Below are 11,637 nucleotides of genomic sequence, written 5' to 3'. Positions count from 1 at the left end.
TTCGAGTTGAGGCTTTTTTTTTTTTTAGCAGCAGAAATGCTACCACGGTGCATTCTCTTCAACAAGCTGTCACCCCTTTTTAAAATAGAACTGTTCAACGGTGCTAGTCGCGGCTTTCGAGATCAGACAGTAGCTCCATGTTCAAATGAGCCAATACATCAATCTGAAAATTTTGTTAATTTTTTCGTTCAATCTCAAACGGTGTGTATGTGTATGTTATTTATTTATTTAATTTTTAAAAAGTAGCGAAGTAGCGACTACATTTCAAAAGTAGTTTGTAGTTGCTACATTTTGAAAAAAGTAGTTGTAGTTGTAGTTCGCTACAAAAAAAATGTAGTTTTTCCAACCACTGGTCAAAATTATTTTTTTGACTGTTTAATATATTTATTCAATGTGAACATTCAAGTATAAATATATATGTAACTTATTTATGCAGCTGATTTTAATCTAGTTATGTAGAAATTAAATTCTTCATTAAAAATTTCAATTTGTATGCAGGAGTTTTTTTTTCTTAAATTAACCAAATTTTTCGACATTTATGCATGTGTGCAAATTCGCTACAAAAAAAATGTAGTTTTTCCAACCACTGGTCAAAATTATTTTTTTGACTGTTTAATTTATTTATTCAATGTGAACATTCAAGTATAAATATATATGTAACTTATTTATGCAGCTGATTTTAATCTAGTTATGTAGAAATTAAATTCTTCATTAAAAATTTCAATTTGTATGCAGGAGTTTTTTTTTCTTCCATTAACCAAATTTTTCGACATTTATGCATGTGTGCAAAAGAAAGTGTTCAAAACATAGTGTAATATAGTAAAACCTGTTAAGTTGACCACCCTTGTAAGTTGACCGCCTTTTTCAGGCACGGAATTAGCCTTTATCGTATAAATCAACCTCTGTAAGTTGACAAAATAGTGCACCGCAAGTGGTCTACTTACACAGGTTTCACTGTAATTGACTTAAATGCAATAAATTACAATTTTTTATAGTTACAGAATGTATTGTATTAAAAATATGAATTTAAAAAAAAATAGCACAAGTTTTATAGCATTAGGGTTTAATCATCAATTTCTCGTTCTTTAATCTATGATTTAAAAAAGTTTTCATTAAAACATCATTTAAAACTTATTTGCAAAAACCATTATTGTTATTATTATTTTTTTTTTTTTTTTTTTTTGCACCTAAATATTGCAAAGTAACATTCCTTTGCGTTATAAATGGAACTAAAATTAGTTGTCTTGGTAGTGTTGTGAATTTCTTTTCATAACTCTACCAACTGTTACGTAAGGAAGTTTTTATGCAATAGTTGTTGGCAAATTTTTAAAGTAAAATATTTTTTACATGAATATTTTGGAGAAAAATATTATCAAATACTCATTATATATATATATATATATATATATATATATATATATATATATATATATATATATATATATATATATATATATATATATATAATTGAACCTCATTAATATCTATATGCATTAAACATTTTAATCTTTTGGAATTAGACTGCTCTCCAAGAAGAATGACTTCATATTACGTTAAATGTCCGTGACCTTTTCATTCCATTCCACAACGCGTGCAATCTATAAGTCTAAAGTTTTGCAACTATTTCTGTGTTAATTAAGCTTTTCTATTATTTTGTAGGTGTTTGTATTATTGTGTCATCCGCTCCTGTTAAATTAAAAATAGTTTCTTCTCTTTCCCCCTAAATACGTAATGAAATACATTTTCTTCAGAACATGACTAATCTCTTATCTCTTCAGTTAAGTTTTTTTCATGCGCACTAATTATTTTCTTTCTTTTTCAGCGATAATTCGGACTGCATCACAACGGATGTTAACAAGTGTGACATCAGACTTTCATTCTCCACTTTGTATATTACTATGTGCTCTTTCATTCAACGTACATGACGAAAGCAAATGTTTGAAATAAAAAACCCACAAGAAGCATTCAAGGATGAAAGAATATTAACTTAAAATTCAGAGCTATATACATTTTCGCTAGTCAAGTCAGCAGCAAGTTTTTCTGCCAAAGTGTTGGATACCACAAGCTTGGACTCTTTTTTTTACTTTTCTCAAGTATCTCAAACATTTATTTTTATTCATCTCAAACATTGTCTCAGTAAATTAATCAAGGAGCGGTAATTTTTGAATACTCATAGATCTATTCTTTATAAACATATTGACTGTAAACGAAATTCGTTTAGACTAACATTTGTAATGAACCATTTGGTTGTATAAAAGAGGATATAGTGAAATCGCTAGTAGCAAATATTCATTCACAAACGTTAGTTTATTTGACTTTTCACGAATGAGATCAAGTCCCTGTCTGACAAAAAATTTCTCATTTGATCCCGGATTGAACTCAGTTAAATTTTCAGCAGTCCGTGAACTTAATATATGTTTCCACTTTGGTTAGAGGACCGTGTGCTGCAAGAAATTTTCTGAGCATCCGCCCAGTTTTATATGAAGCGAAACAAATTTTATTAAAGTTTCAGAGTTCTTAAAACATTCCACTTAGCTAAAAGCTCTCCGTTTAGTGTATATCATTGCCTTTGTTTTTCTAAATGATTATATCGTCTTAAAAAGAGTGAAAAGATATACGTGAACTTTTTTTTTTTTTTTTTTTGCATTTTCAGGTGATTTTATAGCAAATTAATATGCTTATCAAGCTACAGCCTTGAGAAAACATAAAACATTTTTGCTATCAAACATTTCCATCGCATGAACTGACAAAATTTATTTTTTTGTCACTTACATAGAGAAAACTGTAGACCTTTTTGAAGCCACATAAGAACAAATACTTTTCAAGCAGAAACACGAAGTTATGGTCTTTAAAGACCTCTTTGGAAGTTTATTAATCAAATCTTAGTCCTATTTCTAAACTTTATTGATTGACGTCTTTCACCGCCAGAAAGTCCTAGTTGATGTGATCAAAGTAATTTCTTTTGCTTTCGGGTAAAATTTTCTATGCCAGCAAATACGAAAAATTCAGTCGAGTGGAGCAATATTCTTGTGATTTTACACTGAAGGTTTATTCACTGCTTGACGAGCGATTTGTCTTCTGTAGTCTTTTGTATTCGTAAAATAATTATCTTCTCTGCACAGTAGCATATCGTTTTAAAACAATTGCTCCTGGAAAATTATCAAAGAGAATTTTGTTTTGGGGAATATTCTGACGCTTCACAGGTAAAGATGCCTAAAAGACGTTGTGCTGCTAAAAAACGATACTCGTGTGATACTTGTTTGAAGACATATTCTCGATCTTCCTATTTAAAGATACATAAGAGAATCCATAGTGGAGAAAAGCCATTTTCATGTTCATTTTGTGCGAAATCATTTTCTGATGCTAAATGTTTGAAAATACATTTGCGAGTCCATACTGGCGAAAAGCCATACTCTTGTGAATACTGTTTAAAAGGCTTTTCTCAATCTTCATACTTGAAAATACATCACAGGATCCATACTGGAGAAAAGCCATATGCTTGCGAGTACTGTCCAGAGACATTTGCACAATCTTCAGCTTTGAAAATGCACTTGAACATGCATCCCGTCGACAAACCATATTCCTGTGAGCATTGCGCAAAGGTGTTTTCTCACTCTACTCTTCTTAAAACCCACCAAAAGGTCCACTCCGACGAAAAGCTATTTACGTGTGAAACCTGCTTAAAGACATTTTCTCAATCTTCAGGTTTAAAGAGTCATATGATAGTCCATACTGGGGAAAAAAAGTTTTCGTGTAAGATTTGTGCGAAGGCGTTTTCCCGAGTTTCCAGCTTGAGACTACATTTGAGGATTCATGCTGGCGAAAAGTCGTATTCATGCGATTTTTGTTCGAAGGCTTTTTTCGTCGCTTCAGCGCTAAAGACGCATTTGAGAAGCCATACTGGCGAGAAACCATTTGCTTGCGATTACTGTTCAAAGACGTTTTCTCAAGCTGCATTTTTGAAGACCCACATGAACGTGCATCCTGTTGACAAACCATATGCATGTGCACATTGTCCAAAAGTATTTTCCCAAGCGTCACTTCTGAATAGACACAGTAAGGTCCATACTGGTGGGAAGCGATATTCGTGTGTGCGTTGCGAAAAGACGTTTTCTCGAGCTTCATATCTGAATATACACATGAGAGTCCACACCGGGGAGAAACCGTACTCGTGCGGACATTGTTCAAAGGCGTTTCATGACCCTTCAACCTTTAATGAGCATAAAAGAATGCATACGGGTGAAAAACGGTATTCGTGTGAACTTTGTCCCAAAAAGTTTTCAGCTGCTTCGACCTTAAAAACACACATTAGATCCCACACTGGCGAAAAACCGTTTTCGTGTGACCATTGTTCGCTGGCGTTCGCTCATAGTTCACATTTAAAGAGACATAAAAAAATTCATTCCGGGGAAAAACCGCACGCATGTGAGCACTGTTCAAAGGCATTTTCCGAAGCTTCAAGTTTAAGAACGCACATGAGAGTGCACACTGGCGAGAAACCGCACTCATGTGAACATTGTTCTAAGAAATTTTCCGACAGCTCGGGTTTATGGGCACACTTGAAAACTCACGCTGCCGAAAAACCCCACTCTTGTCAACACTGCCCAATGGCGTTTTCTCTCCATCAACAATTAAAGGCACACATGAGAGCTCACACTGGCGAACAGCCATATTCTTGTGAACGTTGCCCGAAGAAATTTGCTTACGCTTCAAGTTTGAACAACCACATGAGCGTCCACACTGGCGTAAAGCCATATAAGTGCAAAGACTGTTCAAAGGCGTACCCTGTCGCTGCACAATTGAGAAGACACATGAGTGTGCATAGCGGCGAAAAGCCATATCCGTGCGAGTTTTGTTCAAAGTCTTTTTCTGACGCTGCAGGGTTAAAGTCACACATAAGAGTCCATACTGGCGAGAAACCATACTCATGTGACCTTTGTTCACACTCATGTGTAAACTCTTCAAGTTTAAAATCACACATGAAAGTGCATACGGGCGAGAAGCCCTACTCTTGTGATCTTTGTTCACACTCATGCATAAACTCCTCAAGCTTAAAGTCACACATGAGGGTCCATACTGGCGAAAAACCATTCTCATGTGATCTTTGTTCACAGTCTTTTTCAAGCTCTTCAAGTTTAAAAACACATATGAGGGTACATACGGGCGAGAAACCTTACTCTTGTGATTATTGTTCCAAGGCATTTAGCACATCCTCAAACTTTAAGAATCATGTAAGACTCCATACTGGTCAGAAGCCATTTTTGTGTGAGTATTGTTCAGAAGCATTTTTTTCCAAATCAGAAATGACGAGACATATGAAGAGCCACTCTGATGAGAAACGCGTGGCGTAGGGAAATTACTCTACTGGTGTTTGATCGAGTGAGAAATTGGTAAAAAAGTTATAGAGTGAGTTCTAGTAGAAAATATTGTGCAATGGCATGCCACCAAGTGGTAACGGCAATGACATGATAGAAATAAAAGAAACCATAGCCAAAACAAGTTGTCTATTTTTTTCCATCAGGGAATAGTTTATTCTAACAGCAACTCTTTCCAGGAAAAAGTAGTTTTCTATTAGTTTGGAATAAATTTCTAAGTTTGTAGTTAACTACTTTTCCACCAGTACTTCCCTCAAATTGTGTTATCTATTTTCTCTTTCTCTATTGTTTATATAGCTTTACCCATTTAACTTGCAACATCCGTATTTTGCACCCTTTAGTCCCAAATGCATACGTCCATTTCCAAAAAGAAAGTCCCACAAAATAAAATACAGAGTTGGGATGATTAAAGGATTAAAGTGGAAAGCGAAAGCAATCATTGAAAAAATACGGAATCTAACTCTTTATGCGGTCCCTTGGTCCTTGCAATTATATTTAGGAAAACTAGCTCCAATGAGCTCCAATCGTATTTAAAATACAAGAAGAATATGGTTTCCTTTTTTTTCTTCGTGCATTTTATTTCAGGTGTTATTTTTCCAAAAAAAAAAGGAAAATTAATTCAATGTTCTGCGCTATTTTTATTCCTTCTCAGTTTATGTAATTCCATATTATTTCCTTTTTTTTTCTTTAGAAAAAAAGAAAGGTGTTATTTATTTTGATTGTTAAAAAATGTCTGGGAAATACACCCTTATGGATATGGGACTTTATATTGTAGTAAGATTTTATCAAGCTCGGATGTGTAATTATTTTTTACTGATTTCTGAATTACTCAAACTTAGATTTTATGAATTTTTAATCATATATAGGAAAAGAATTATCTAATTTAACATCTAACTTGCGCATTTTAACTTGTTAATATCAAATACTATATTTAAATAAATTTAAATTTCAAAAATTCTTTTTAAATCAAAATAAAAAAAAAGTTTATATATATATATATTTTTAAATCTTGATTTTAATCAACCCTGTTATGAAGTAAGATCCAACAATTTAAACACTTTTTATAATCATTTTAATAAAATATGTAGAGTTTTTTTGTTGTTCTTGAGTACTGATTAAAAATTTCCCAATTTACCTGTTGAAAATGATTGTATTCTGTAAGTGCATTATGTTTTTATACATCATTCATTAAAACCTTTTGTACAGTTTAACCTCAAATTATTTGACAAACATTCCCAGCAGATTCCATCGTTATTTCCATTTGAAATTGCATTTGAGGCAAAATATCAGCAATTTGACGCAGTAAAAAACATTTATCGCAGCTTGAATTTCATTACGTTTCATAACGAAACTATCGTTCTTGCCGCTCTAACCTCTCTCAAACCGGTCTCCGTGCTTGGTCATGGCAGTCAATTTAAGCAGTATACGAGTCGTTCCTCTACCCTATTATAGAACTCTTTGTTTTAATTCGCTTCTTGATTATCATAATGAGGAATCGCGGTAGAAAGATGCGGCAAAGAGCATCATTTTTGACGTCATCAAGACCACGCCTTGTTTCAAAAATAGGATATTTAAAAAGTTAATTAAGAATAACTGTTGGGGAAAATGAAAGTATTTTTTGAGTCCATGTTTTTTTTTTTTTTTTTTGCTTTTGCTTTTTCGATCAATTTCAGTGACAAAAAATACTACTTTCGACTGAAGGAAACAACCCCATTCTCATTTAAAACTAAATAAATAAAAACCTATCATTTTTTTGTACAATGGCAGGACGGGTTTGGAATCTCTAAACCAGTTGCAATCAGTGGCATAGGATATTTGTAAAACAAGGGGGCGCAGGGGCTCATAGTGGGAAGCGTCTGGGATCCAAGAGGCGGAAGCAATGGCGCAACCAGAAAAACATTTTAGGGGGGAGGGGCAAAAGATTTCTTCATTTAATATGGGCGTCCATCATTCCATCTCTCTCTCTTTCCCAGCAATTTTTTCAGTCATATCTAACGTATACATTGCATATGGAGAGAATGAGGTGATAAAACTTTGGGTTTTGGAAAGGGATCGGTCAGTACTCGAAGATGGAACACGTAGAAACAGAGGGGTCCGGGAATTCTCCCCGGAAAACGTTTTCGAAATTCTACCCCTAAATACGAAGTTTTTGACGATCTATGGTAATGTTAAAGGGGGAAAAGGTTTGAATACCCTCCCTGGAAATTTTTCGGATTACGAACATTTTTACGAAATTTTTGGGACTAAAATGCGATTACTTACCATACATGTGGCCATTATGGAAAATGATATGACTCAGGGATTGTGCTTGATCGATTTTTCGATTTGATTTATGTTTCCGTTACATAATTTCGAAATTGAAGTTCCAAAAATGCAATTGTAGACACTCTTCAGTGATAACAGGGGAAAAGGAGATACATGGGGTCCCCAATGGAAACTTTTTGAAATTGAAGTCCTAGAGAGCGTTCTTCAATGATGGTATCGAAAGAGGTTCAGAGATTCCTTTCCCCTAAATTTTTTGAAATTGTAGAACTAAAAATTCAATTTTCATCGTCCTTTTGGTGATATCAGACAGATGAGTTTCCGGGGTCATTAGAAGACTTCCTTATTTTCTGAAAACTAGAGAAAGAGGAACAAATGAAAGAAAAGGGGGGAGAACCAGTACGCCTGAAATGTTTGATGTTACATTTTTCAGATACATTTTATTAAAAGTGCTTCATGGAAACTATAAAACATAGTTGATACTTTTTTCTACAATGAGTAAAAAGTAACACTTTTAATCGTAAAAATGTATGTGAGAAAGTGTTTCCCAGATTCTCACAAACATTTTGTGAGGCAAAATGGCATTAAATGGCTCTTTCTACCCGAAAATATGTTCCGACTTTCTTGACTTAGGTCTCATTCGAAAGCCCGCGAAAAATCCCTCTCAAGTTGATCTACTTCCTTCGAATTAAAAAAAAAAGGCTGTAAATCACCAGGAAAACAGTTATAAGCATTTTAAAGCCTAATGGAACATACATATCAAGTCGGAAATTTATTGTTTACCAACGATCTCATTTTAAATTAACGTGAACAAAATCATTTTGGATCTGGTGCCATTTTTTTCTCGACTGTGAATTAAAAAAAAAATCTTACTTTTGCTTCGAGGCAAAAATTTACCCTTTTACATATTTTTGTGCCTTTTTTTTTGTACTGCCAGCATAAGATAATCAAGGATTTTAGTTGCATTAATGAAGGGTTGCGTCTAATTTATTCAGGACTTAAAGATTAACCGTTATTAAAGTTTAAGAATCATTTTTTGACAAGAAATTTTACAGTATATTTTTTCTTCTATTATTTGAGCCCAGTTGTTGAACACGCGTCACTTGACATAACTTTTATTTTCGAGGTAGACAGTGCAAAGCCTTTAGTAAATAAATAAATCAAGTAATTTGCCGCTTTTCATATCCAAAAATTGATACAGACTTTAAACTCTTTTTTAACATTAAAGTAGCGCATCTTGCGGCGCTGAAATATTTATTAATGATTTCCAAAGACTTTTAAATCGCATAATTTGCCCCCCTCAAATTAAACTGAATTTCTAGTTGAATTCTGAACTATGTTTTGCATATTCTAACACTGGTACAAACTCTAAAGTATTATTTTTTTAAACATAGGAGCTGCATATCTTATGACACTGAAACAGACATTAAAAACTTTAAATAATAATAATAATAATAATAATAATTTCGAAATTTGCCGCCCCTGAAATCTACCGCCCCAGGCGGCCACCTAGGTTGCCTAACCCTATAGCCGGGCCTGTACATTTGAATTGTGTCTATACCTGTATACAATGTACTGTCATTGTAATTAACTAGATGTTTTCAAACTTTCATATGTTGCTCCTTTCCTGTAACAGCGCCAGAATTCAAAATAAATAAATTAATAAATGCTGTTTTAGTTAGTACTGCACGGTAGTTGCAATTATCTCTATAATAGAAAATCAGAAATCATAATTTTCAACTATCACCTTGTTGATGCAAATAATTGATTATATATATATATATATATATATATATATATATATATACAGATATATTACGAGTTCTCTTACGAGTTACATTTTCTACATAATCGAATCGTTGCTGTAATCGTAATTACATTTCGTCAGATGATTATAATCATAATTGTAATCTTTCCCCCTTTTCGGGCTCGTAATCATTATCGTAATAGATTATATTCCCTAGTAATTGACTCCACACACTCACACAAGCCTGTGGTATCATACGAACTCTACATATTTCATTTTATAAAATCAAGGATTTTAAAATGATAAAAAAGAAAACGGTTCTTTTTTTTTTAATTTTATTTATCGAATTCAAGTTAAAAAATGAATTACTACTTATGATCTAAGTAACTAAAAATTTGAAATGAAACAAAAAATAATTTTGAATATGAACTCTTGGTTACATTTAAAAAAATATAAATCACGAAATAAATAAAAAAGAGATCTACAAAAAAATATATGAAACAGGCTATAAAAAACACGAGAATAAGTAAATGTTTATTAAAACTATATAAGTTAAATATACATAGACTTTACAAAAATAATCTAATCATAAAACGTGAAGCTAATTATACTTTTTAAATAAAAACTAGTGAAAGTTGTCGAAACGGACCTTTTTTTGACTCTAAAACAAACATCTGTCAACCATGACATCTACCCAAAAGAAAGAATTGCGTTCCTTCAAATATTTTTTCCAGCTACAGCGCTATACATACGAGGGCAAATCAAAAAGTCTCTGCGCCTATTTTTTTTAGCCAAAATATGGCTGTGAATACAAAGCAAACATATGCATTCCCGGCAGTGAGTTCCTTGAATCGTATCTGCTTTTTGCTTGGAAGAGCGGAGCTGCCAACAGTCAATTAAGATGGCGGTTGTACTTTAGACGTCCACAACTTATGAGCGGCGAAGTGTTATTCGTTTTGTATCGAGCAACGGGCAGAAACACATAGCAATTCACAGGGGCACTTACAGTCCAGACTTTGCCGTAGTGATTTTCTAGTTTTCGCTCCACTAAGAAGTTTCTGGCTGAACAGAGATTCACATTTGACGAAGAAGCCAAGAACGCAGTCCGACGGTGGTTACACAGGCAGCTGGATGAATTTACCACAGGGGGATCTCTAATTTAATGCTGTGATGGGACAAATGTCTGAACCGCTGTGGTGGCTATCAGTGGCGGATTGGTTGAAAAAATCGGCCTTGTCATTAGGAGATGTAGCGGCCCCATACCTCGTATAGATATTAAATTTTACCTACCGATTGGGATATCACTTAATTATGAGGAAATTATTCCTCATAACTAAATATGTTTTATTTAAAAAAAATTTAACAGATGTAACACTTCTGCGCTTTAATGGTGAACAAATTGATACAGTATTAGCTAAACAATATTTTGGGGGAAAATTGTGATTTTCCCCCAAATAACTGAACTGATAAAATCTTCAGCGAAAACTCAACGGCAAGCATCAATATTTTTGTTGAGTCACTTTTTTACCTGGAAGTTCAATGATTTAATGTCACCCGCAAGTGACCAGCAAGTCTAACGACTAAGTCCAATCATACCATGCAGTCAATTTTGACTTAGAACAATTTATCAGCAACTGAATGGGATGGAATGAATTTGGAGTTAATTAGCGAAAACAGAAAGAAGACCAAATTCTCCAGTCATTGAACTTCTGTAAAAACTTTGCAGCAGATGAACTATTGAATTCGGTGTTGTGTTCTTGTAAAGTTAATTTGTGGCAAACATTGTATGTGTAGGAAGGTGGGTTCAGGGTCACCCGAGAGCCAAGACGGGCCCCTTGTCAATATGATCCCTGACTCCTTCCTCCAATAAAACTTTGAAATAAAAACTGATCTGACTCCGTGCCGAGCCCTTTCAAATGCCGGACCCCTATTTTCCAACTGAGTTGAGATATCAGTAGGGAGATAATGGGGGTTTACCTGCAAGAGGAGCAGCCAGCTGCTCCTCCCGACCTCCCACTGCGTCTCCCGGCCGCTCCTCCGACCTTGGGGTTGCGCCTCTGACCTTGGGTTGATCCGCCTATGACCTTGGGTAACACCGCCTCCTGGGGCCGCCGCGAGGACTCTTGGGATTTTCCCCGCGTTTTGGACTTTGTCATTTTTTTTCTTATAATCTTTTACCAGGATATTTTCGCGCATTTTTTTCCCCGCGTTTTTGGACTTAGTCGTTTTTTTTTCTTTGTAACCTTATACGGG

The 11,637-nt window shown here is 34.2% G+C and overlaps 1 protein-coding gene across 1 annotated transcript; it reads left to right on the top strand.

The window, feature by feature from the left end:
* The first annotated feature begins 3,945 nt into the window (after positions 1–3,945).
* LOC129227769 (zinc finger protein 271-like) lies at positions 3,946–6,327 on the top strand. Its single transcript, XM_054862376.1, has one exon. The coding sequence runs from the start codon at positions 3,972–3,974 to the stop codon at positions 5,349–5,351; it is 1,380 nt and encodes a 459-aa protein (XP_054718351.1). The 5' UTR covers positions 3,946–3,971; the 3' UTR covers positions 5,352–6,327.
* Positions 6,328–11,637: the final 5,310 nt, after the last annotated feature.

Source organism: Uloborus diversus, chromosome 8 (genome assembly GCF_026930045.1).
Source record: "Uloborus diversus isolate 005 chromosome 8, Udiv.v.3.1, whole genome shotgun sequence".
Taxonomy (NCBI): Eukaryota; Metazoa; Arthropoda; class Arachnida; order Araneae; family Uloboridae; genus Uloborus; species Uloborus diversus.
Note: the sequence above shows the minus strand (reverse complement) of the source record. Positions and strands in the feature narration are given on the sequence as shown.